This window comes from Amblyraja radiata, chromosome 1 (genome assembly GCF_010909765.2).
Source record: "Amblyraja radiata isolate CabotCenter1 chromosome 1, sAmbRad1.1.pri, whole genome shotgun sequence".
In the NCBI taxonomy this organism is placed as follows: domain Eukaryota; kingdom Metazoa; phylum Chordata; class Chondrichthyes; order Rajiformes; family Rajidae; genus Amblyraja; species Amblyraja radiata.
Window position 1 is genome coordinate 31,977,694 of NC_045956.1, and position 26,268 is coordinate 32,003,961.

Below are 26,268 nucleotides of genomic sequence, written 5' to 3' on the forward strand. Positions count from 1 at the left end.
GGCAAGTGGATGAGAGAATGGAAAATAAGGTGTGGGGAAAAATAGGGGGGGGGGGGGGGCTAATGCGAACTGTACACTGCAAAGGCCAGGAAGCGAGCGGGTAAGACCATCCCTGACCCCTCTCACCCTGGCCATTAACTCTTTGAATCACTTCCCTCTGGAAGGCAACTCCAGTCTGTCAAAGCTGCCACAGCCAGACTTAAAAACAGCTTCTTCCCACGAGCAGTAGCTCTACTCAACAGCCAAAAAGCTGCAGCCTCTTTCTACTCTGGTATTTTACCTTCACATGTTTAAATCCTAATGTTTTATTTGTAATTGTCTGATGTATATCCTGGTTCTACCATGTGCTAGCAAAGAACAAAGTCAAATTCCTTGAATGTGTACATACTTGGCTTTAATAAATTTATCCTGACTTCTGACTCTGACTCTTCTTGAAACAAGGAAGCGCAGTTACTGGTTTACAAAAAAAACACCAAGTGCTGGAGTAACTCAGCGGACCAGGCAGCATCTGTGGAGAACATGGATGGGTGAGGTTTTGGGTCGGTAATTTCTATTTTAATTATTTTGATTGAAAACTTGTCTTTGGATGTGGCTTTACAGTCTGAAGAAAGGTCCCAAACCACAATGTCACCTATTCATGCTCTCTGGGGATACTGCCTGACCCGCTGAGTTACTCCAGCACTTTGTGTCTATTCTTTTTGAAAATCAGTACTGCAGTTCCTTGTTTCCCTTTTCTTTAGACTATAGGCTTTAGAGATAAAGAGCGGCAACAGGCCATTCGGCCCACCGAGTCCGTACCGGCCAGCGATCATCTCGTACACTAGAACTATCCTACACACTAGGGGCAATTTACAATTTTTACCTAAGCCAATTAACCTACAAATCTGTACTTCTTTGGAATGTGGGAGGAAACCAGAGCACCCGAGGAAAACCCACGCAGGTCACGGGAAGAACAAAAAGACTCCGTTCAGTCAGGATGGAAGGTGGCGCTGTGAGGCAGCAACTCTACCGCTGTGCCACCGTGCCGCCCACAGTCCTGGTGCGGGTTGGCCTGGCTTTGGGAGTTGCCGTGGATTCTGGTGGAAGGCAGGTTAGGATTGCTTGTACATCCGTGCATTGAAGAGCTGACAGGAGCTGCCCCGGGGCTGGTCGGATCTCTCTTGGGGCCGCCGAGACCAGACCTGCTCAGGACCTCCTTAGAGCTGAGAATGTGGGCTGAGCTCCAGCACTCCCTGACGTACGGCTACCTGTCTGTGACTCACTTCCTCAAGCGGGTTTAAATACTGCTCTGTCAGCTTGTCCCAACACAACAGAGGCAAACAGCAGCCAGCAGCAGCTCGAGAGGTGCAGAGACAATCAGAGAATGGAATCGGTGGCAAGTGTCTACATATTCAGCGGTAAGCCCTTTCCCTGAAGCTTTCAACTCTACTGTGTCACTCCTTGTGGAATGTACCTCTGATTACCTGCTCCAGGGAGGGAATGCGCAGCTTTGGACTAGTTAGAGTACTCTATTACTCTGAATTTAGAGTGAAGATAGACACAAAATGCTGGAGTAACTCAGCATCTCTGGAGTAAGGCAGCATCTCTGGAGGAAAGGAATGGGTGATGTTTCGGGTCGAGATCCTTCTTCAGACTGAGGGTCAGGGGAGAGTGAAACTAGAGGTATGAAAAGGTACAAAGACCAAATCAGAGCTGGCACCAATGGCCAAGGAGCCCACAATGGTCCATTGTTGGCTGTGCAGGAGGTGATAACGAAGGGATTCGAACATTGAGACTAGCAGGACAACTAGGGTGGGGGAGGGACAGGGAGAGAGAGGGAATGCAAAGGTTACTTGAAATTAGAGAAATCAATTATCATACCTCTGGGCTGTAAGCTGCCCAAGTGAAATATGGGATGCTGTTCCTCCAATTTGCAATTTGGCCTCACTCTGACAATGGCCAGAAAGGTCAGGATGGGAATGGGAGGTGGAGGTAAAATTTAGAGTATTGTGTTCAGTTTAGGACCCTATGCTATAGGAAAGATGTTGTCAAGCTGGAATGGGCGCAGAGAAGATTTACGAAGATCTTCCAGCATCTGCAGTTCCTTCTTGAACAGATTTACGAAGATGTTGCCAGGACTCGAGAGTCTGAGCTATAGGGAGAGGTTGAACAGGCTAGAACTCTAATCCTTGGAACGCAGGAGGATGAAAGGTGATCCTATAGAGGTGTATAAAATCATGAGAGGAATAGACCAGGTAAACACACAGTCTCGTGCCCAGAATATGGGAATCGATAACCAGAGAACATAGGTTTAAAGTGAGGGGAAAAGATTTAATAGGCATCTGAGGGGCAATTTTTTTACACAAATGGTGGTGGGTGTATGGAACGAGCTGCCAGATGAGGTTGTTGAGGCAGAGACTAATACAATGTTTAAGAAACATTTAGACAGGTACATGGATAGGACAGGTTTGGAGGGATATGGGCCAAACACAGGCAGGTGGGACATGTTGGTTGACGTGGGCAAGTTGGGCTGAAGGTCCTGCTTCCGCACTGTGTGATTCGATTACTCTCTTTAATGTTCTCAGTCCTGTGGAGAATCTCTTTATTCCCGGCTTTCATATTTTAAGGAGGAGGTTGACTGTAATACTGAAAACTCCCATTTCTTTAGCCCCGGAGGAGTAAAGAAATGCATAGAAAGATTGATTGAGGATTAAAAGATGCTTGAAAGCTGAAATAGAAACAGAAAATGCCAATCACAGTCAGCGGGTCAGGCAGCATCTGTGGAGAACATGGACACAGAGTGCTGGAGTAACTCAGAGGGTCAGGCAGCATCTCTGGAGAACATGGATAGGTGACCTTTCAGGTCGGGAGCCTTCTTCAGACTCAGGGTCTCAGGCAGTATCCTGACCCCACGCCCTTATGCCCATGTTGCGTGAGGACTATTTTTCATTTAATCATGGGATACAAGCATTAGCATGGATTCTTTGTTTAAGAAAGAACTGCAGGCGCTGGAAAAATCGATGGTAAACAAAAATGCTGGAGAAACTCAGCGGGTGAGGCAGTATTATGGAGCGAAGGAATAGGTGACATTTCAGGTCGAGACCCTTCTTCAGCATGGATTAAACGCAAGAGTGTATTGCCATTGTTCCAATTGGTGTCCCTGTTTCTTGCTTAATGGTATTAAGGCCACATGTGGCGGACTAGAGGATCAACACGGCCCTGACAACAACACACCATGAAAAATTCTTGGTATGTGCTCACAAATATGTGTGTCCTTTATACTTAGCGCCTCCTTAAATAACTCCCTGGTATCTGTGCACAGAGTTAGATGCTGCCTGGCCCGCTGAGTTACTCCAACACGTTGTGTCATTTAAAAAAAAAATGTAAACCTGCGTCTGCAGTTCCTTATGTCGACAAATGAGTATAGAAGTTGTGACGTTGTGTTGCAGTCGTACAAGACGATGGGTAACAAATGGGCGTGGGGTAGAGGGCAGAATGGATGGGCACTGGGGTGCAGGGGGCACAGGAAACAGAGGGGGGAAGGTTACTAAAACATGAGGTATTGACTTCATAAGTTCATGTTCATAGGTTCTGGGAGCAGATAGAGGCCATTCGGCCCATCAAGTCAACTCTCCCTCTCAACCCCATTCTCCTGCCTTCTCCCCATAACCCTTGACACCTGCACTAATCAAGAGCCTGTCAATCTCCTCTTTAAATATACCCATTGATTTGGCCTCCACAGCCGTCTGTGGCAATGAATTCCACAGATTCACCACCCTCTGGCGAAATAAATTCCTCCTCATCTCCTATCTAAGGTACGTCCTTTTATTGTGAGGCTTTGGCTTCTGAATCCTGTACCAGCAGTCCCAAGTCTCTTTGCACCTCCAACTTCTAAATTCTCTCCCCTTTTAGCAAATAGGCTACGTCTTTAATCCCACTACCAAAACGGTTATTTGAGTATAGGAGCAAAGAAGTCATCCTGCAATTGTACAGGGCCCTTGTGAGACCACACCTGGAGTATTGTGTGCAGTTTTACTCTCCAAATTTGAGGAAGGAAATTCTTGCTATTGAGGGAGTGCAGCGTAGGTTCACAAGGTTAATTCCCGGGATGGCGGGACTGTCATATGCTGAGAGAATGGAGCGGCTGGGCTTGTATACTCTGGAATTTAGAAGGATGCGAGGGGCTGTTATTGAAACATATAAGATTATTAAGGGTTTGGATACGCTAGAGGCAGGAAACATGTTCCCGATGTTGGGAGAGTCCAGAACCAGGTCCACAGTTTAAGAATAAGGGGTAAGCAACTTAGAACGGAGATGAGGAAACACTTTTTCAAACAGAGAGTTGTGAGTCTGTGGGATTCTCTGCCTCAGAGGGCGGTGAATTCTCTGGATACTTCCAAGAGAGAGCTAGATAGGGCTCTAGAAGATAGCGGAGTCAGGGGATATGGGGAGAAGGCAGGAACGGGGTACTGATTGTGGATGATCAGCCATGATCACATTGAATGACGGTGCTGGCTTGAAGGGCCGAATAGCCTACTCCTGCACCTATTGTCTATTGTCTATTGTCGATTGTATTCCACCTGCCACTTCGCTGCCCACTCTCCCAACCTGTCCAAGTCAATTTGTCAAATATGTTCAGGAAAGTTTCCTCCAGCAATAGGTTGAGGACCCTACATGGGAGAGGTAACGCTTGATGTAGTCTTGGAAATTGGGAGGGACAAGTGGATGAAGTGTTTGTGGATGAGCCTTTTGGGATCAGCGACCACTGTTCTATTTGGTCTAAGATAGTTATAGATAGGAACAGATACGGCCCACGGGTTACAATGCTAAATTGGGGCAAGGACAGCATCGAGGGTAGGAGACAGGGACTCGCTCAAGTAGATTGGAACAGGTTGTTGGATGGAAAAGGAACGTTAGGAAAGTGGATAGACACAAAATGTTGGAGTAACTCAGCGGGACAGGCTGCATCTCTGGAGAGAAGGAACAGGTGATGTTTCGGGTCGAGATCCTTCTTCAAGTTAGGGAGAAGGGAAAGAAAAGATATGGACGATGATTCGAAGAGCAAGACGGGATTGACCGGGGTGCGAGTGGTCCTTGATTATGTTCGCTGCTATCCCGAGGCAGCGTGAAGTAGATGGAATCGATGGGGGGAGGGGGAGGGGAGGGGGGGGAGTGGGAGGGGGGGAGGGTGGGGAGGGGGGAGGGGGGGATTGTGGTGGCTGTGTGGATATATAATAGTTCTCACAGTAGAGTGGATTTATCTGAGACCTGGCACCTACTTGTTGTCTACACAGTCTTATGTTTCAGATATTGGTTTATAATTTCCACCTGTACCCAGATATACAGCTGTAGGTGACAATAATGTAGCACAGACAGGGTGGACAGTCAGAATTTTTCTCCACAGGATGGGAAAAACAAATATTAATTATTTGGGGGGGCAGATCTTTAAGGTGAGAGGGGCAAAGCTCAAAGGAGATTTGCAGGGAACATTTTTTAACACAGAGGGTTGTGAGTGTGTGGAACGTGCTGTCAGCAGAGGTGGTGGAGGCAGACACGATGGTGGTTTAGTTTAGTTTAGTTTAGAGATACAGCATGGAAACAGGCCCTTCGGCTCACCGCGTCCGCACCGACCAGCGATCCCCGCACATTAATACTATCCTACACCCACTAGGGAGAATTTTTACGTTTACCGAGCCAATTAACCTACAAACCTGTACATCATTGGAGTGTGGGAAGATCTCGGAGAAAACCCACGCAGGTCACGGGGAGAACGTACAAACTCCGTACAGACAGCACCCGTAGTCGGGATCGAACCCGGGTCTCCGGCGCTGCATTCGCTGTAAGGCAGCAACTCTAACCCCTTCGCCACCGTGAATGCCGTGTTTAAGAGACTTTTAGACAGGCACACGGCTATGAACGGGGTGGAGGGATATTGTATCACAGGCAGGCAGAAATGAGATGGTCGTGGCATCATGTTTAGTGCAGACATTGTGGGCTGTTGTTATGCGGTAATGTTCCATGTTCTGTGTTTTGTTTCCAATCATTTATTTTATTTTTCTTTGTCTTCTGTTGACTTTTAAATTTCTCCCCCCCCCTCCCCATCCCCTCCCTCCTACCTGACACCTCTATGTTCTATGTAGTTATATAGTGTTGAAACAGGCTCTTTGGACCAACTTCCCCATGCCGACGAACATGCCCCCATCTACACTAGTTCCACCTGCCTGCATTTGGCCCATATCCCGCTAAACATCCTATCCATGTACCTGTCTAAAGGTTTCTAGTTTCCCCTCTCATCTTAATCCCATGTCCACTGGATCTCGATTCCCCTACTCTGGGCAAAAGACTCTGTGCTTTAACCCTGATCTATTCCTCTCATGATTTTGTACACATCTGTAAGATCACCCCTCATCCTGCTGCGCTTCAAGGAATAAAGACCTAGACTGCTCAACCTGGCAACACCCTCTTCATTCTTCTCTGCACCCTTTCCAACTTGACAATATCTTTCCTATAACTGGGTGGCCAAAACTGAACACAATACTAACATTGGGGCCTCACCAATGCCTTCTACAACTACAACATGACTTCACAACTTCTATACTCAATGCTCTGACTGATGAAGGCCAATGTGCAGAATATTGAATTGCTTTGAGCAGTACAGTGAAGCTTTGTGTTGCCAGGTAAAGTCATGGTGCCTGTCGGTGTTATTTCAACGCCAGCGTCTTCTGCCTCTAACCACAGCCTTCTCTTTCCTCCACAGTTCTTGCTCTGGCTGCGGCTGTGAGTGACCCCACTCTGACCCCTGGCCCGGTGACCCGACCGACAGTCATCGCCCCGCACAACCAGTCCAGGGTCCAGGAGACGCACCACGGTAAGAACTAGAAGACCACCCGACATTCAACACAGCGGCGCAGCGGGAAGAACCGCTGCCTTACAGCGCCAGAGACCCGGGTTCAATCCTGACATTAGACTTTATACTTTAGAGATACAATGAGGGAAACATGCCCTTAGGCCCACCGAGTCCGCACCGACCAGCAATCACCCCGTACACTAATACTATCCTACACACTAGGGACACTTTACAATTTACAGACCAATTAGCCCACAAACACTGTCCGTCTTTGGAGTGTGGGAGGAAGCTGGAGCACTGCGGCACAGTGGTGGAGCGGGCAGAGTTGCTGCCTCACAGCGTCAGAGACCTGGGTTCAATCCTGACTACGGGTGCTGCCTGTACGGAGTATGCACTTTCTCCCTGGGACAGCATATGTTTTCCCTAGGTGCTCCGGTTTCCTCCCACACTACAAAGACATGCTGATTTGTAGGTTAATTGGTTTCTGTAAATTGCCTGAGTGTGTAGGGAGTGGATGAGAAAGTGGGATAACATGGAACTAGTGTGAATGGGTGATCGATGGTTGGTGCTGACTCGCTGGGCTGAAGGGCCTGTTTCTGTGCTGTATCTCTAAAGTCTAAACTAAACGTTCCATCAGTGGCTGGGGTCCGGTGAGGGTGGGGGGAGGGGGGAGCTGGAGGAGGCAGCCTTCAGTGGGGGTTAAACAGGCCTCAGTACAGGGGGATCTCTGGCATCCAGCACCAATGACCTTCAATGGGCTGAGTTGATGCCCAGGTTTATTATTGTCACATGTACGGGGCTACTTTGAAAAGCTTTTTTTTACATGCTAACATGGAACCACTCTTGCCTTCATTGGGAAGGGTATTGAGCACAAAGGCTGGGACATTATGATGCAGCTGTACAAGTTGCTGGTGAGACTACACTTGGAGACCACACTGTGTGCAGATCTTGTGTTTGTGTCTATAATATTGTCACGTGGACCGGGGTATGGTGAACAGCTTGGTTTTGCATGCTATAACATACGTCCACAGAGGTTGCATGATGGTGCAGCGGTAGAGTTGCTGCCTCACAGCGCCAGAAGTCCAGGTTCAATCCTAACTACGGGTGCTGTCTGTACGTTCTCCCTGTGACCACGTGGGTTTTCTCCGGGTGCTCCGGTTTCCTCCCACACTCCGAAAACGTGCAGGTTGCAAGGCCACCAAATTCAAGTGCAGGTTCCGACCACTTCAAGCAGGGTGCAAGGCCACCGAATTCAAGTGCAGTTTCATACCACTTCAAGCAGGGTGCAGGGCCACCATACTCAAGTGCAGTTTCCTACCACTTCAAGCAAGGTGCAGGGCCACCAAACTCAAGTGCAGTTTCCTACCACTTCAAGCAAGGTGCAGGGCCACAAAACTCAAGTGCAGTTTCATACCATTTCATGCAGGGTGAAAGGCCACCAAATTCAAATGCAGTTTAATACCATTTCAAGCAGGGTGGCCACAAAACTCAAGTGCAGTTTCATACCATTTCATGCAGGGTGAAAGGCCACCAAATTCAAATGCAGTTTAATACCATTTCATGCAGGGTGCAAGGCCACCACATTCAAATGCAGTTTGATACCATTTCAAACAGGGTGAAACCACCATAAAACCATACAAAACACCACATAAACACCACACTCTCAGTTCAGAAGACATTCAATGTGTTCAGTTGATTCACAGTTTAGACAGAGTCGTGACCTCTCCCTCTCCCATCCTGCAGAGACTGAGCCACACCCACACTTCCGGGTTTTATAATCCCTCTCCCTCCCACCGGAAGGGGCGTGGCCTTCATGGCGTGATTGACAGGAGAGAGATTCTCAACATTTTTTTAAACACTAATAACACTTTTATTTTTCATTGATGGGAAGAATCTTCTTCACCCGATGAGTGAGGGGGACTGAGTAAGATGGCCAAAAATCACAGCCGTAAGTGGCAGCGTTTTCTCAAAAATCATGAAACAAAAAAACAGGAAGTGGTCAAGATCTTACTTTTAATAATATAGATAGATATATATATATACACACACACGCGCACACATACGTACACACACAAAACAAACAATAATAGTGCAATAATTATAATAGTAATAGTCTAGTTCAGAACTTATTTGAGGATGTCGTGCAATAGCCTGATGGCAGTAGGGAAGAAGCTGTTCCTGAACCTGGACGTTACAGTTTTCAGGCTCCTGTACCTTTCTCTCGATAGCAGAGGTGACCTGAGTGTGTGGCCAGGGTGGTGTGGGTCTCTGATGCTGGCTGCCTTTTTGAGGCAGTGACTCTGGTAAATCCCTGCGATGGTGGGGAGGTGAGAGCCGGTGATGGACCGGGCTCCGTGTTTGGTGGGGAGTCCAGCGGAGTGGCCGTGGTGGAACTGCCTGCAGCGAGCCACATCCTTCTTGTGCCACCAAGCACGAGGGTTTACTTTGAGGTGACAAGAAAGTATTGTCTCGACTGATCCATCCAACGTCACTTTGGCAAGTGGGGTGCAGACAGAGACAGAGACAGAACATCTCGTAGACCAAGGAGCTGACCAATGGAGAGATGCAATAAATGGCAGCTCTTCCAGCCTGTTCATTGTTGACCATCTACACAGACATCTTCACCATTGCAGCTGTTCTGTGCATCTGACACACAGTGAGATGTTTGCCTTGGGTCTGAGCCCAGTCGTGGTTGGAATGTGTGATGGGTTAGCGAGCCACCTCATATGTGTGGCAGGTTGCTGCTGTAACACATCCCATGTGCCAGGAATCCCCTAGCAGTGTATTTGCAGCCGCAGCTGTCAGTATCAGCTGGCCAGTGGTGAGGTTGCTTCAGTACATCACCTCCCTGAAACCACAGGAACGCCAGAATAAAAGGGACCAGCACTTGTAGCAAAATATGCAGACTTTAGAGATACAGTGTGGAAACAGGACCATCGGCCCACCGAGTCCGCGCTGACCAGCGATCACCCCGTACACTAGCACTATCCTACACACTTGGGACAATTTACAATTTACTGAAGCCAATTAATCTATAAACCTGCAGGTCTTCGGAGTGTGGAAGGAAACCGGAGCACCCGGAGAAAACCCACACGGTCATAGAGAGAACATGCAGACTCCCTACAGTCAGCACCCGTAGTCAGGATCAAACTCGGGCCTCTGGTTGTGAAGCAGCAACTCTACCGCTGCGCAAACATACCACCGTACATTCCAGCGTGGACTGGGTGGGCTGAAGGGCCTGTTTCCGTGCTGTACAGCTCCATAATGCTATGACTCTTCATCCTGTATCTGTACGCTGTGGACGGCTTGATTGTAATCATGTATCTTTCTCTGAAAGTGGAGTTTGTGTCAAGGTTGTGTCTGCAGAATTATACCTTTTGCCTGAAGCTAAAGTTTCTCTGTTTGACAGGAAATCCCAGTCCCCCCATGGCGCTGAGCTCGAAAACGTCCTGTCTTCAAAGTGACCAAGATTATTGTATGAACGGCATTTGTCAATATCACGAAAACTCCGACCTGGTCACAAAATATCGTATCTGCGTGTAAGTTATGTCACCTAAGTAACGCTCGGGAGAGGGAGGGAGGGAGAAAGAGAGAGCGAGAGGGTGAGGGTGAGGGGGAGAGGGAGAGAGGGAGGGGGGGGAGAGGGAGAGAGAGGGAGAGGGAAAGGGAGAGAGGAGAGAGAGAGAGAGGGAGAGAGGGGGGAGGGGGAGGGAGAGTGATAGGGAGAGGGAGAGAGAGTGGGAGAGAAGGAAAGTGAGAGATAGATAGCCAGAGAGGGAGAGAGAGAGAGAAGGAAAGAGGTAGGGAGAGAGAGGGGGAGAGAGAGAGGGAGAGGGAGGGAGAGAGAGAGAGAAAGGGAGAGAGACAGATAGACAGACAGACAGATGGACAGACAGAGACAGAAATAGAGACAGAGTGAGAGAGGGAGAGAGGGACAGAGAGAGAGAGAGAGAGAGAGAGAGAGTGTGTAGATCATTCTTTGCTGGTCAAAATGTTTAGTTTAGTTTATTGACATGTGTACCGAGGTACAGTGAAAAGCTTTACTGTTGTGTGCTATCATAGTCATAGAGTCATACAGCGTGGAAACAGGCTCTTTGGCCCAACTTGCCCACATCGGCCAACGTGTCCCATCTACACTAGTCCCACCTGGTTCGATCCTGACCTCAGGCATTATCTGCACGTTTGCACGTTTTCCCTGTGACCGCGTGGGTTTTCTCCGGATGCTCCGGTTTCCTCGCGGGTTTATAGGCAAATTGGCTTCTGTAAATTGCCTCTAGTGTGCCGGACCTATAATTAGGATGAGCGGTTGATTGATGGTCAGCATGGACTGTGGACAAAGGGCCTGTTTCCACGCTGTAGTGGTAGTAGTAGACCCCCCTCGGTCATGACTGACCATGGATGATGCATCCTGGTCGGATGCAAGCCTGGGCGGTGTCATATGGAGGACAGGCTGTTGCCCATGCAGCACGTCCCCCCTCTCCACGTCGCTGATCGATCCAAAGGAACAGCAGGGCCGTTACAGTTTGGCACCAGCGCCGTCGCAGGAGCTGCCAGAGCGAGGTTGTAGACAACGACAAACTGCCTTAGGGGCTCCGGATATTCTTGAGGTTTACTCCTGGAGCCTTTTCCATGACTGGATATGGCCACAAGGCAGTGGAGGTTTTAAATCAGAGTTTTCCCTCTCCTAGATGGACTGCCTTCCCAGGCTGACGAGCCCCATCTGCCCGAGACTCGTGGGGGCGGGAGCGTCTACCTTCCCGTGTAGGTCTATAGCACCAGCCCACTGCCCACACTGTCTGTGTAAACTAAACCAAATCTTCAGAAAATTGGCATGATCTCTCTGCAGAAGATATCCATGGTGTATCTGCAGAGGATCACAAGGCAATCTGATCAATCTTAGGACACAAATCAATACGTGTGGATCGATTTGGACAGCAGGTGAATTTAGAGTTTAGATTAGTATTTCCATGTGTATCGAGTTGCAGTGAAAAGCTTTTTGTTGCGTGCTATCCAGTCAGCTGAAATAGTATACATGAATGCGATGAAGCCATCCACAGTGTACAGATACAGGATAAAGGGAATAACATTTAGTGCAAGATAAAGTCCAGTAAAGTCCGACCAAAGATAATCCCAGGGTCTCCAATGAGATGGATGGGAGGTCAGAAGGGTCTCGACCCGAAACATCACCCATTCCTTCTCTCCAGATATGCTGCCTGTCCCACTGAGTTACTCCAGCATTTTGTGTGGATCTTCGGTTTAAACCGGCATCTGCAGTTCCTTCCTACACATTATGAACAGTATTATCGGATCGGACTGGATACAGTGCAAAACAGAGTTTTTCACTGTACCTCGGTACACGTGTCAATATTGAACCTAAACGTGCAGCTAAAGCCTTACCTGCAAAATAAACTGAACAGGTGTATTTAGAGGGAGCAAGCTTTGGTGTAGAGATTGCGTGGGGTAATGTTTGACGGGTTTTTCTCTGCAGCTGTCATCCGGGATACTCGGGGTCACGGTGTCAATATGCACCATTGTCAACACGCACACTGGAGAAGTCGGAACGCTACCTGTACATTGCGGTGGGGATTGGGATCGGACTGTCGCTCAGTGGGCTCGCCGTCGTGCTGTTTTACTGCTTGCGGTGGAGGTAAGATCAGCAATGGACTAACACTCAGGATAGAAACATAGAAACATAGAAAATAGGTGTAGGAGTAGGCCATTCGGCCCTTCGAGCCTGCACCACCATTCAATATGATCATGGCTGATCATCCAACTCAGTATCCCGTACCTGCCTTCTCTCCATACCCCCTGATCCCTTTAGCCACAAGGGCCACATCTAACTAGAGATAAAGATACAACTTCAGCTTCAGCTTGGAACAGCCTCATTACGTCCCATAGGGAGTTCAATGCCAATTGCAGGCATATCGCTGGCACGGTGGCTCACATGGTCACAGGGAGAACGTGCAAACTCCACACAGACAGCACCTGAGGTCAGGATCGAACCCGGGCCTCAGACGCAGCTGGGAGGGTTGCTGCCTCACAGTGCCAGAGACCCAGGTTCGATCCTGAACTCGGCTCCTGTCTGTGTGTGGAGTTTGGACGTTCTTCCAGTGACCGTTTAGGTTTCCTCCGGGTGCTCCGGTTTCCTCCCACATCCCAAAGGCGAACAGGTGTGTAGATTAATTGTCCCTCTGTAAAATGCCCCTAATGTGTAAGGAGTGGATGAGACAGGGTGATAACTAACAGGCCCTTCGTCCCACCGAGGCCACGACGGCCATCGATCACCCACTCACACAATTAACCTACAAACCCACATGTCTTTGAAATGTAGGAGGAAAACAGAGTACCCGGAGGAAGCCCACTCTAAACTAAACTAAACTAAACTAAACTAGTGTAGATGGGGTATGTTGGTCGGCGTTGATCTGAAGAACCTGGTTCCGTGCTGCATGACTCTACAGAACAGTACAGCACAGGAACAGGCCCTTCAGCCCACAATGTCCTTGCCAAACATGATGCCAAGTTAAACTAATCTCCCCTGCCTGCCCGTGATCCATATCCCGCCATTCCCTGCACATCCACGCGGCAACACCAAGAACAGGCAGTGAAATGCGTTATTCATTGTTGGTAGTATGGGGAGATGGGCCAAACGGCCTCTCAAGATAGATTTGTGAAATATCCTAACAGCGATTGTGTTTGTCCCTAGGGCCCAGAAACGTAAGATGAGGTACGGTGCGTGTCCGAGGCAGGCAAATGTTTGACGACTCTGGTGGATGACCCTGGCCCTCTGGTCTGATCAGCTGACCCACCGACGGAAACCGGCAGCCCAGAACCGCGAGGAATTCTGCAACTGTACATTACACTAAACAACCCAAGAATGAATCACACTTCAGGCACCTCTCCCGGCCTTTGTTAATCCACCCCGGCAAAGTCTTACAAGCTAACTGGGAAAAGTCCGTTCAATGCTCCATTCCATGCCGACTCAATGTGGACCCAAGTGTTCATGACTTGCATCAACGATGTGGATGACAGGACCAAGTATCATCTGTACAAGTCTTGCAGTGCTCGGTGGCATTGTGAGGAGGCAGGAGGAGGTGAAGAGGCTTCGTGGAGGGAATGGCCAAGGGTGTGGTGGGTGGAGGATAATGACGGATATCATCCACTTTGGTGCATATTGAGGGAAGTTTTCATTGAAACTCAACGAATACTGAAAGGCCTGGATAGAGTTGATGTGGAGAGGATGTTTCCACTAGTGGGAGAGTCTAGGACCAGAGGAGGTTTACGAGAATGATCCCAGGGATGATTGGGTTAACATATGATGAGCGTTTGATGGTACTGGGCCTGTACTCGTTGGAGTCTTGAAGGATGAGGGGGACCTCATTGAAACTTACCGCATAGTGAAAGGCCTGGATAGAGTAGATGTGGAGAGGATGTTTCCGCTTCCGGTGGTAGAGTCTAGGACCAGAGGCTACAGCCTCAGAATAAAAGGATATACTTTTAGGTCAGGTCAGAAGGTTATAAGTGATAGGAACAGAATTAGGCCATTCGGCCCATCAGGTCTACTCCGCCATTCAATCATGGCTGATCCATCTCTCCATCTTAACCCCATTCTCCTGCCTTCTGCCCATAACCCCTGACACCCATACTAATCAAGAATATATCTATCTCTGCCTTAAATATATCCACTGATCTCGCCTCCACAGCCTTCTGTGGCAAAGAATTCCACAGATTCACCACCCTCTGACTAAAGAAATTCCTCCTCATCTCCTTCCTAAAAGAGAGCCCTTTAATTCTGAGGCTGTGCCCTCTGGTCCTAGACTCTCCCACTAGTGGAAACATCCTCTCCACATCCACTCTATCCAAGCCTTTCACTATTTGTATATTATAGAAAGGAGATGAGGAAGAATTTCTTTAGCCAGAGGGTGATGATTGGGCTAACATATGATGAGCGTTTGACGGCACTGGACCTGTACCCGCTGGAGTCTTGAAGGAAGAAGGAGGGACCTCATTGAAACTTACAGACTAGTGAAAGGCTTGGATGGAGTGGATGTGGAGAGGATGTTTCCGCTGGTGGGAGAGTCTAGGACCAGAGGGCACAGAGTAATAAGCATGTGAAGGGAAGAACAAGCAGGCTGTGGTGTGGGGGAGTGGGTGCGTGGGTGGGAACGACTGGAGTGCTCTTACACGGAGCTAGTATGGACTCAATGGGCCAAGTGGCCTCTTTTGGTGCTGTATCCATCCTGAGATTCTGTGTAATTGTCTGTATTAGCTTTAAAACTGCATTATAAGCTGAAAAACAAGTATGCATTGTTAATATTTATTTGTTAACACAAATAAATTATTTTTATCCTAATGCGTGGTCTACCATGAACCAGATTTAAATGAATCGATCAAAGTTAAGGAACAAGGGCCTTGTATTGCTGGATCAACTAACACATTTAAGGTTTAGACTTAAGCTATTATTGGCCAAGTATTCACATACAAGGAATTTGCCTTGACGCTCCGCCCGCAAATGTCAACATGACATACAGTGACAGTTAATAATAATACATAAAACATTAAATATTAATAGTAAAACATTATTGATTAAACATGATACAGAGTGGAAACAGGCCCTTCAGCCCACCGAGTCCACGCCGACCAACGATCACCCCGTACACTAGCACTATCCTACACACTAGGGACAGTTTACAATTTACAGAAGTCAATTAACCTACAAACCTGCACGTCTGTGGAATGTGGGAGGAAACTGAAGCACCCGGAGAAAACCCATGTGGTTACAGGGAGAACGTACAAACTCCGTACACCCTTAGTCAGGATTGATCTGGGGTCACTGGTGCTGTGAGGCAGCAACTCTACCACTGTGTCACTGTGCCGCCAACATTTAAAGTGATAGCGGCAAGATTTAGTTTAGTTTATTATCGTCACATGGATGGTAAAAAGCTTTTGTTTGCGTGCTATCATGATTACAATCAAGCCTTCCACAGTGTACAGATGGAGGTTAAAGGTTACATTGTTTAATGCAAGGTTTAACATTGAAATATAAGTTAATAGGAACATTTAATAGGAACCTGAGGGTGGTGAGTGTATGGAACGAGCTGCCAGAGGAGGTAGGTGAGGCAGGGACTATAACAACATTTAAAAGACACTCAGACAGCTACATGGATAGGACAGGTTTAAGGGCCTGTCCCACTTTCCCGACCTAATTCACGACCTCTGCCGAGTTTGCCCTTGACTTATACTCGCAGCATGGTCGTCACAAGGTCGTAGGAGGTCATAGCAGGTCGTGATGCTGGTCATAAGTACTCGTGGCATCTAGTAGGTCGGGGCGTTTTTTCTAACATGATGAAAAATGTCCACAAGTAAAAAAGGTCGTGAATTAGGTCGTGAAAGTGGGACAGGGCCTTTACGGGGATATAGGCCATCTGGGACTAGCTTAGATGGACATCTTGGTCAGCATGGATGAGTTGGGCCAAAGGGCCTGTTTATGTGCTGTATGACTATAACATCTTCCAGACCTCCTGATGGGGGACTTAGGACCAATGAATGATTTGTTGTAGACACAAAGAACTGCAGATGTTGGAATCTTGAGCAAAACATAAAGTTTTGGAAGAAGTCAGGCAGCATCTGTGGAGGGAATGGACAAGTAACATTTCAGGTCAGGACCCTTACTCAGACCGGTGGAGTGGGGGGGTTGGGGGGAGAAAGCTGGAAAAGGGAGGTGGGGCTGGGACAAAGGGTTGGCAAGTGATCATTTAGATTAGTTTAGTTTATTTTATTGTCACCTGTTCAGTGAAAAGCTTTTTGTTGCGTTCCAACCAGTCGGCAGAAAGACAATAGATGATTACAATTCAGCCATCCACAGTGTACGGATACAAGATAAAGAGATAACATTTAGTCAAGATAACGTCTAACAAAGTCTAATAATTGGTGGTCCAAGGGCCTCCAATGAGGTAGATAGTAGCTCAGGACCACTCTCTAGTTGTTTAGTTTAGTTTAGACATATAGCGCGGAAACAGGCCCTTCGGCCCACCGAGTCCGTACCGACAATCGATCCCCGCAATTAACACTACCCTACACACACTTGGGACAATTTGACATTGACACCAAGGCAATTACCCTACAAACCTGCATGTCTTTGGAGTGTGGGAGGAAACCGAAGATCTCGGAGAAAACTCATGCAAGTATGTGGAGAACATACAAACTCCATACAGACTGCACCCGCAGTCAGGATTGAACCTGGGTCTCTGAACACTATAAGACAGCAACTCTACCACTGTGCTACCATGCTACCCACAAGATGATAGGTGGATACAGGTGAGGGGGGTGGGGGTGGGTGGTGATTGAGTAAGTGACTAGTCCTTACTCCTGATTAGTAAGGGTGCCAAAGGTTACGGGGAGAGGGCAGGATGATGGAATTGTGAGGGAAAGATAGATCAGTCATGATTGAATGGCGGATCATACTCGAAGGGCTGAATGGCTTAATTCTGATCCTAAGCCTTGTGAACTTTCGACAAAGACTAGAGGTGAAAAGGAGTCAAGCAGGTGTCTCGAAGGAGAGAAGAGGAGGAATGAAATGTAAAGCCGGAGGGAGGAACATAAGTGAATGGGGAGGGTGAGGGGAGGGAGATGGGGAAGGGGAAGGGGGTGAGATAATGGATGAAATGGGTGTGCATTAAGGAGGGGAGGGGGCAGCACTGGAAAGACATGTTGCAATCTAGTCACTGCAGTAATGTAGGAACTGCACTAGGAGAGCCCACAAACACATTGGATATGTGGTCGCGACCACATAATCTGGGATATTTTTTAGTCAGGATGTGCTGGCTTTGGAGAGGGTCCAGCGGAGGTTTACGAGAATGATCCCAGGGATGATTGGATTACCATATGATGAGCGTTTGATGGCGCTGGGCCTGTATACACTGGAGATTAGAAAGATAAGGTGGGACCTCTTGTACTTAATATGATTGTACCTACGTATAGTAAGACTTTTATAGAAGGACACAGAGTGCTGGAGTAACTCAGCGGGTCAGGCAGCATCTCTGGAGAACATGGACACAGAGTGCTGGAGTAACTCAGCGGGTCAGGCAGCATCTCTGGAGAACATGGACACAGAGTGCTGGAGTAACTCAGCGGGTCAGGCAGCATCTCTGGAGAACATGGATAGGTGACCTTTCTGGTTGAGATCCTTCAGATTCTGAATTCTATGTAAAAAGGAATTTCACTGCTGCTAAGTACTAGTGACAATATAGCAGCATAGAACCCGTGAATCATTGCATATTTGGTCTGAGTTGGCATTTGAATGCCTCCTTATCTGTCTTGTCTCGACAGCTTCTCTGACAACATCTTGTGACCGGAAGTGTCCTAACATGAAACATCACTGATCCATGTTCTCCAGAGATGCTGCCTGACCCGCTGAGTTACTCCAGCACTCTGTGTCCATGTTCTCCAGAGATGCTGCCTGACCCGCTGAGTTACTCCAGCATTCTGTCCATGTTCTCCAGAGATGCTGCCTGACCTGTTGAGTTACTCCAGCACTCTGTGTCTATCAAAAGAATGTTGTCTCTCTGGTGTGACCTGCCCAGTGCAGGAAGCCGTGGAGAGGGGTGGTGATGAAATAGCTCGCTCCGTGAACAATGCGTGCCTGAGCGGTGAAAGGCACCTCCACACAGTCGCCGGGACAATGTAGACTCGGGCTGGCAACCGTTCTCATCCTGAATCATCCTCGGCCATGTAATCTCTGCAATGCAGCTCCTGTAGATCAGGTTAGAACAGGTTGTGTTCCTCAGAGGCACAGGCCTCAGCCTAGCTACAGTACAGATAGGAAAGCATCTGTGAGATGGGACAAAGGCGGGTAAATGGAGTCATAGAGGCATAGTCATACAGCATGGAAACAGCCCTTTGGCACAACTTCTCCACACCGACCACATGCCCCATGTACACTAGTCCCACCAGCCCTATTTGGCCCATATCCCTTTAAGCCTGCCCTACCTATGTCCTACCCAGGTCTGAAGAAGGGTCTTGACCCGAAAGGTCACCCATTCCTTCTCTCCAGAGATGCTGCCTGTCCCGCTGAGTTACTCCAGCATTTTGTGTCTATCTTCGCTGTAAACCAGAATCTGCAGTTCCTGCCTACACTGTCCATGTACCTGTCTAAGTGTTTGTCAAATGTTGCGATGGAACGAGCTCCTCTGGCAGCTCGTTCCATATATGCACCACCCTTTTGTATGCAAAGTTACCCCTCAGATTCCTTTTAAATATTTCCTCCTTCACCTTAAACACCTTAAATGATGCATATTATGAAGGAACATGGCATGCTTGCCTTCATTGGGTGAGGCATGAACTATAAAAGTCAGGAATCCATGATGTAGCTCCAGAAGACTTTGGTCAGGCCATATTTGGAGTATTGCGTGCCGTTCTGGTCACCTCATTACAGGAAGAATGTTGAGGCTTTGGAGAGGGTGCAGAGGAGGTTTAACAGAGTGATGCCTGGATTAGAGGGTTTCACTACAAGGAGAGGTTGGACAGACTTGGATTGTATTCCCCTACATGCCCTTCATGGGAGAGGGCAAAGATTTATCTACTCTAAGGAAATTGGGAAGGGCAAGTGACTGAAGAGTCCATGGATTAATCTATTGGGACCAGCGACCAATGTTCTATTAGCTTTAAAATAGTTATGGATAAAGACAGGGCGGGCCCACCAGTTAAAATTCAGAATTGGGGCAAGGCCAACTTTGATGGCATTAAAAGAATGATTGTTGTATGCAGGCCAAGGAATGTCCAGAAAGCGGGATGTTTTTATACATTGTGATGACGTGACTTCAAGACATGCATGTTCTTGTCAGAGTGAAGCGCGGCAGCTGGGCGTAAGGAAGCTGGGATGACGAGAGAAACTGAGGCTCTGGTCAAGAGTAAGAAGGAGACATGGGACAGGTTTCATCTGCAGCTGGGATCAAGTGTATCAATGGAGGAGTTAGGGGAAAGAGGAGCATGTGAGCATACCTCATACCTTTGGAATCAGGAAGGCAAAAACTGGTCAGGAGATACTGTAGCTCTGGCAGATAATACTAAGGAGAAAGCAAAGAGGGTTTTAGCTTTCAGTTTTAGTTTATTTTTGCCACATGTACTGAGGGACAGTGAAATGCTGCTTCTTGCATCCAGTGAACAGAAAGATAAAGGGTATAACGTTTAGTGCAAGATAACGTCCAATAAAGTCCGATTAAAGGAAGTTCAAACGTCTCCAATGTAGGTAGGTGGTCATGGCCACACTCTAGCTGGTGAGACGGATTTTATATCTTTCCCTAATCTATCTTTCCCTCTCAACCTCCTTCTCAAACCTTCTCCTGACACCCATACTAATCGACAATAAACTCGCTGGAGTTCAGAAAGATGAGGTGGGAGGGGGGGGGGGGGGGGGGGGGGGGGGGGGGGGCCCTCATTCAAATTACCGAATAGTGAAAGGCCTGGATAGAGTGGATGCGGAAAGGATGTTTCCATTAGTGGGAGAGTCTATGACTAGAGGGCACATCCTCACAATACAAGGACATACTTTTAGAAAGGAGTGAGGTGGAATTTCTTTAGACAGAGGGTGGTGAATCTGTGGAATGCATCTGTGAAAGTGGAGGCCAAGTCATTAGACATTTTTAAAAGGTAGCCAAAAAATGCTGGAGAAACTTGGCAGGTGAGGCAGCATCTGGCAGCATCTATGGAGAGAAGGAATAGGTGACGTTTCAGGTCGAGACCTTTCTTCAGTCTGAAGAAGGGTCTCAACCCAAAACGCCACCGAGTCCTTCTCTCCATAGATGCTGCCTCGCCCGCTGAGTTTCTCCAGCATTTTTTGTCTCCATTTTCAAAATGTCCAAGAGATTGTTTAAGAAAGAACTGCAGATGCTGGAGAAATGGAAGGTAGACAAAAAATGCTGGTGGAACTCAGCGGGACAGGCAGCATCTATGGAGAGAAGGACTAGGCGACGTTTCGGGTTGAGACCCTTCTTCAGTCTGAAGAAGGGTCTCGACCTGAAACGTCACCTATTCCTTCTCTCCATAGATGCTGCCTCACCTGCCAAGTTTCTCCAGCATTTTTTGTCTACCTTTTAAAAATGTCTAATGACTTGGCCTCCACATCCACAGATGCATTCCACAGATTCACCACCCTCTGACTAAAGAAATTCCACCTCACTCCTTTCTAAAAGTATGTCCTTGTATTGTGAGGCTGTGCCCTCTAGTCATAGACTCTCCCACTAGTGGAAACATCCTCTCCACATCCACTCTATCCAGGCCTTTCACTATTCGGTAATTTGAATGAGGCTCCCCCCCCTCATCTTTCTAAACTCCAGCGAGTACAGGCCCAGTGCCGCCAAAAGCTTATCACTTGCTAATCAAATCATCCCCAGAACCATTCTCGTAAACCTCCCCTGGAGCCTTCACCAACACCAACACATTCCTCCTCAGATATGGGGCTTGTGACTCTATGAGTAGAAATACAGATCAGAGCTAGCTTGTAGATCTTGTCTGTGCGTTGATCCGGAATTATTGCAAGTCGACACATTTAATCTTCGTGAGTCACTGCATAGCTAGTATAATTATCAGTTCTAAGTAATACAACTGACTGCATTTAACCCTAGATTTGGGTGTGTAAGGCTTACTGTTGCTCTGTGAGATAACTCCATAAAAGTGTTTGTGGGCTAATTATTCAATTAAAAAAGCTTCTAATTCACATATACAGTTACAGCAGCACAGCTTTGCACACCACAGCCAGATCATCTTACTGATGCATTTTACAATGCTGTTGCCAGGAGCTATATGGATAGGTTGGGCAGTCTAGGACTTTATTCCTTGGAGCGCAGGGGGATGCGGGGTGATCTTATAGAGGTGTACAAAATCACGAGGGGAATAGATAGTGTGGATGCACAATCTTTTACCCAGAGTTGGGGAATCAACCACTAAAGGACACAGGTTTAAGGTAAGAGGGGAGAGTTTTAATAGGATGCTGACAGGCAACTTGTCCACACAGAGGATGGTGGGCATATGGTATGATCTGCCAGAAGAGGTAGTTGAGGCAGGTACTGTAACAACATTTAAACAGGTACATGGATAGAAAAATGTTTAGAGGGTTACGGCCCAAAATGTGGGCAGATGGGTCGAGAGAAGATGCGGCATCTTGGTTGGCACGCTAGGTGAGAACAAAAAGCTGGTGCAACTTGGTGGGGGAGGGATATAGAGAGAGGAAATGCAGGGGTTACTTGAAGTTCGAGAAATCAATATTCATACCACTGGGCTGTAAGCTGCCCAAACTAAATATAAAATGCTGTTCCTCCAATTTTTCCGCAGAGACGGTTCCCTCCGCAACTCCTTGGTTAACTTAACCCTTCCCACCCAAACCACCCCAGGGACCCCGACAGTCCTTTCAGGTTAGGCAGAGGTTCACTTGCACCTCCTCCAACCTCATCTACTGTATCTGTTGTTCAAGATGTGGACTCTTATATATCGGCAAGACCAAACGCAGACTGGGCGATCGTTTCGCTGAACACCTTCGCTCAGCCCGCCTGAACCAACCTGATCTACCGGTTGCTAAAGACTTGAATTCGCCTTCCCATTCCCACACTGACATTTCTGTCCTAGGCCTCCTCCATTGTCAGAGTGAGGCTGAACGCAAATTAGAGGAACAGCATCTCATATTTTGCTTGGGCCGGTTACAAGTGTATAGGATCATGAGCGGAATAGATGCACAGAGTCTCTTGCCCAGAGTAGGTGAATCGAGGACGAGAGGACATAGGTTTATGGTGAGGGGAAAAGATTTGATAGGAATCTGAAGGGTAATTTTTTCACACAAAGTGTGGTGGGTGTATGGAACAAGCTGCCAGAGGAGGTAGTTGAGGCTGGGACTATCCAAACATTTAAGAAGCAGTTGGATAGGTACATGGATTGGCCAGGTTTGGAGGGATATGGACCAAACGCAGGCAGGTGGGACTAGTGTAGCTGGGACATGTGTGGGCAAGTTGGGCTAAAGGGCCTGTTTCCACACTGTATCTACAACTATGACTCTAACCCAGGGGTATGAATATTGATTTCTCTAACTTCAAGTAACGCCTGCATTCCCTCTCTCCATCCCTCCCCCCACAAGTTACATCAGCTTTTCCTTCTCCCCGAGCTACAGCTAACAATTCCACTATCATCGTTACTTTTTTGCATATTTTTCATTCATTTGTTCTATATCTTCCTACATCATCGTCTGAAGGTATATCTCTTGGTTCCATTTCCTGTCACTCAATCTGAAGAAGGGTCTCGACCGGAAACGTCACCCGTTCCCTCTCTCCAGAGATGCTGCCTGAGTTACTCCAGCATTATGCGTCTATCGTCGGTTTAAACCAGCATCTGCAGTTCCTTCCCACACATTTCATCTAACATGTGCACTTTGATTCCAAAACCAGGCCCACTGTTGAACGCAGCCAAGTGTGTCTTGGTGGCGTGGAAGTAGTCCATCTTGGTTGCAAGAAGCATCATGACAGGTTATGTTAGAAATAAAAACTGATACATCTTCTTTATTCCTTCTCCACAGTTTCTTCTCTATGATAGTTAGACAGCACGGAAACTGGCTCTTCGGCCCAACTTGCCCATGCCAACCAAGATGCCCCATCTTCACGAGTTACTCCAGCATGTTGTGTCTACGCGCGTGTAAGAGCCTCTCTACCTTCTGTAACCAAACCAGCCACAAGGAAACCATTACATATTGACAATGACTCAAAGGACCGACTTGTCTTTGCTTCACCTCCTCAATAATTGTCCAATATTTGCCACCCTCCAGTCTTCTGGAACCTTGCCTGTGGCTAAAGATGAAGCAGGTATCTCTGCCAGGGCCTGAGCAATTCCTTCCCCACCTTCCCACATGGTCCCCACAGTTGGGCCCTGGGGATTTATCCAGATTATTGCTCTTTATGCATTTTAAAAGTGAGACAAGGGTTCAGGGACAGCAAGTTGCTGTTAGGGTGAAGGGCAGGGCTGGTGGGTTTAGGGAACCTTGTTAGCTTTGGTCAGGAAAATGCAGAATGCCTGCATCAGGTTGAGGCATTTGCAATCGTGAATCCTTTGATGAGTTCATAAGTTCAAAGGTCATAGTAGCAGAATTAGGCCATTCGGCCCATCGAGCCTACTCCGCCATTCAATCATGGCTGACCTGTCTTTCCTTCTCAACCCCATTCTCCTGCCTTCTCCCCATAACCCCTGACGCCCGCACTAATCAAGAATCTGTCAATCTTTGCCTTTAAAAATACCCAATGACTTGGCCTCCAACGCCGTCTGTGGCAATGAATTCCACAGATTCACCACCCTGAGTATAAGAAGTGTAGGAGTAGATTTAAGAGGGAAGACAAGAGGGCAGAGAGAGCGCAGGAGATGGATCTGGCTGACCAGGTCAAATACAATCCCTGGAGATATGATGAGCAAATGTGTGGCTCGGGAGAGAATAGAGAATCCCATCAGGAATCAGCAAGGCTGTCTATGTGTGGATCCACAGGAAATGGGTGAGGTAGAGTCATAGACTCATAGAGTGATACAGTGTGGAAACAGGCCCTTCGGCCCAACTTTCCCATACCGGCCAACAATGTCCCAACTACATTAGTCCCACGTGCCCGCGCTTGGTCCATATCCATCCAAACCTGTCTTATCCATGTACCTGTCTAATAATTTCTTAAATGATGGGATAGTCCCAGCCTCAACTACCTCCTCTGGCAGCTTGTTCCATACACCCACCACCCTTTGTGTGAAAATGTTACCCCTCAGATTCCTATTAAATCTTTTCCCCCTCACTTTGAACCTATGTCCTCTGGTCCTCGATTCCCCTACACTGGGCAAGAGATGGTCTGTGACTATTTCCAATCAGGTTTTACTGCGGATAACATCAATAAATGGAGGCAAACGAGATGCCTTGGAACACATATGAAGCACCGAAGAGTAATCTCCACCCCTGGAGGAAGGGAGAGAGGATTGCTTAGTGTCACTGCTTCGGCCTCGAGCTTCACACATCTCTCTACCATCCCCTTACCAGAGTAGGAATGAAGGGAGGCAGATGGTTCTTTCAGCATCACCATAGCATCAAGAGTCAAGAGTTTTTCATCATCACATGTATCAACAACAGAATGATGAAATTCTTTCCTGCAGCAGCTTACTTTAGTTCAGTTTAGTTTAGTTTATTGTCACGTGTGCCGAGGTACAATGAATAGCTTTTTGTTGCGTGCTAACCAGTCAGCAGAAAGACTGTACATGATTACAATCAAGCCGTCCACAGTGTACAGATACAGGATAAAGGGAATAACGTTTAGTGCAAGATAAAGTCCAGTAAAGTCCGATCAAAGATAGCCCGAGGGTCTCCAATGAGAAAGACGGTAGCTCAGGACCGCTCTCTAGTTGGTGGTAGGATGGTTCAGTTGCCTGACAACTGTCCTGCTCATTTGTTTGTTTGCCATTGAAGAAGCCTAAAGCCCCTGTCCCACTGCACGAGGTAATTCACGAGTTCTCCTAAGTTTCCCCTGATTCGAACTCGGAGAATTACAGTAATAGCCGTTCGTAAGTACTCGGGGCTCTCGTGGACACTCTCCGCTCTGTTGAAAAAACTTCACGAGCTTACCGCGTTTCCCGAGTACCTGCCGTTAGCGTTTCGAGCCGCTAAGAGACGTCCCGAGCTCCGACGTACCCGCTACGTACATTCTACATACTTACCACGAGTTTGATTTTTTTTTTAATTTGGGAGAGCTCTTAGGTCAACACGTATAGTGGGACAGGCCCTTAACCCTAAACTGCTTCTGTCCATTCCCTCCACAGATGCTGCCAGATCTGCTGATGTCCTCCAGCAATTTGTGTTTTGTATAAAATCAAGGGATATAGACAATAGACAACAGACAATAGACTATAGGTGCAGGAGTAGGCCATTCGGCCCTTCGAGCCAGCACCGCCATTCAATGTGATCATGGCTGATCATCTCCAATCAGTACCCCGTTCCTGCCTTCTCCCCATATCCCCTCTCTCTTGAATATCCAGAGAACCGGCCTCCAACTGAGGCAGAGAATTCCACAGACTCACCACTCTCTGTGAGAAAAAGTGTTTCCTCGTCTCCGTTCTAAATGGCTTACCCCTTATTCTTAAACTGTGGCCCCTGGTTCTGGACTCCCCCAACATCGGAAACATGTTTCCTACCTCTAGCGTGTCCAAACCCTTAATAATCTTATATGTTTCAATAAGATGCCCTCTCATCCTTCTAAACTCCAGAGTATACAAGCCCAGCCGCTCCATTCTATCAACATATGACAGTCCCGTCATCCCGGGAATTAACCTTGTAATTGACCTTGAAATTAACCTTGATGTTTCTTAACGGCAAGAAACAAAGTGTCAGTGGGCCAGGCAGCATCTGTGATGGGAATGGACAGATAATGGGTGGAGGCCCTTCATCTGCAGCG

General features: G+C 47.7%; 1 protein-coding gene across 1 annotated transcript; it reads left to right on the forward strand.

Moving 5' to 3' along the window:
- The first annotated feature begins 1,279 nt into the window (after window positions 1-1,279).
- On the forward strand, window positions 1,280-14,135 carry LOC116972348 (epigen-like). The gene is made up of 5 exons (XM_033019914.1): window positions 1,280-1,397; window positions 6,737-6,847; window positions 10,236-10,365; window positions 12,315-12,473; window positions 13,530-14,135. The coding sequence occupies exons 1-5, from the start codon at window positions 1,364-1,366 to the stop codon at window positions 13,582-13,584; spliced, it is 489 nt and encodes a 162-aa protein (XP_032875805.1). The 5' UTR covers window positions 1,280-1,363; the 3' UTR covers window positions 13,585-14,135.
- The last annotated feature ends 12,133 nt before the right edge of the window (window positions 14,136-26,268 follow it).

What these genes read in the sequence shown, in the direction of transcription:
- LOC116972348 (XM_033019914.1), top strand. Translation starts at nt 1,364, where the DNA reads ATGGAATCGGTGGCAAGTGTCTACATATTCAGCG. An exon ending in GGTCCAGGAGACGCACCACG is followed by an intron (nt 6,848 to 10,235) that starts GTAAGAACTAGA and finishes TCTGTTTGACAG; the next exon opens with GAAATCCCAGTCCCCCCATG. An exon ending in TTTTACTGCTTGCGGTGGAG is followed by an intron (nt 12,474 to 13,529) that starts GTAAGATCAGCA and finishes GTTTGTCCCTAG; the next exon opens with GGCCCAGAAACGTAAGATGA.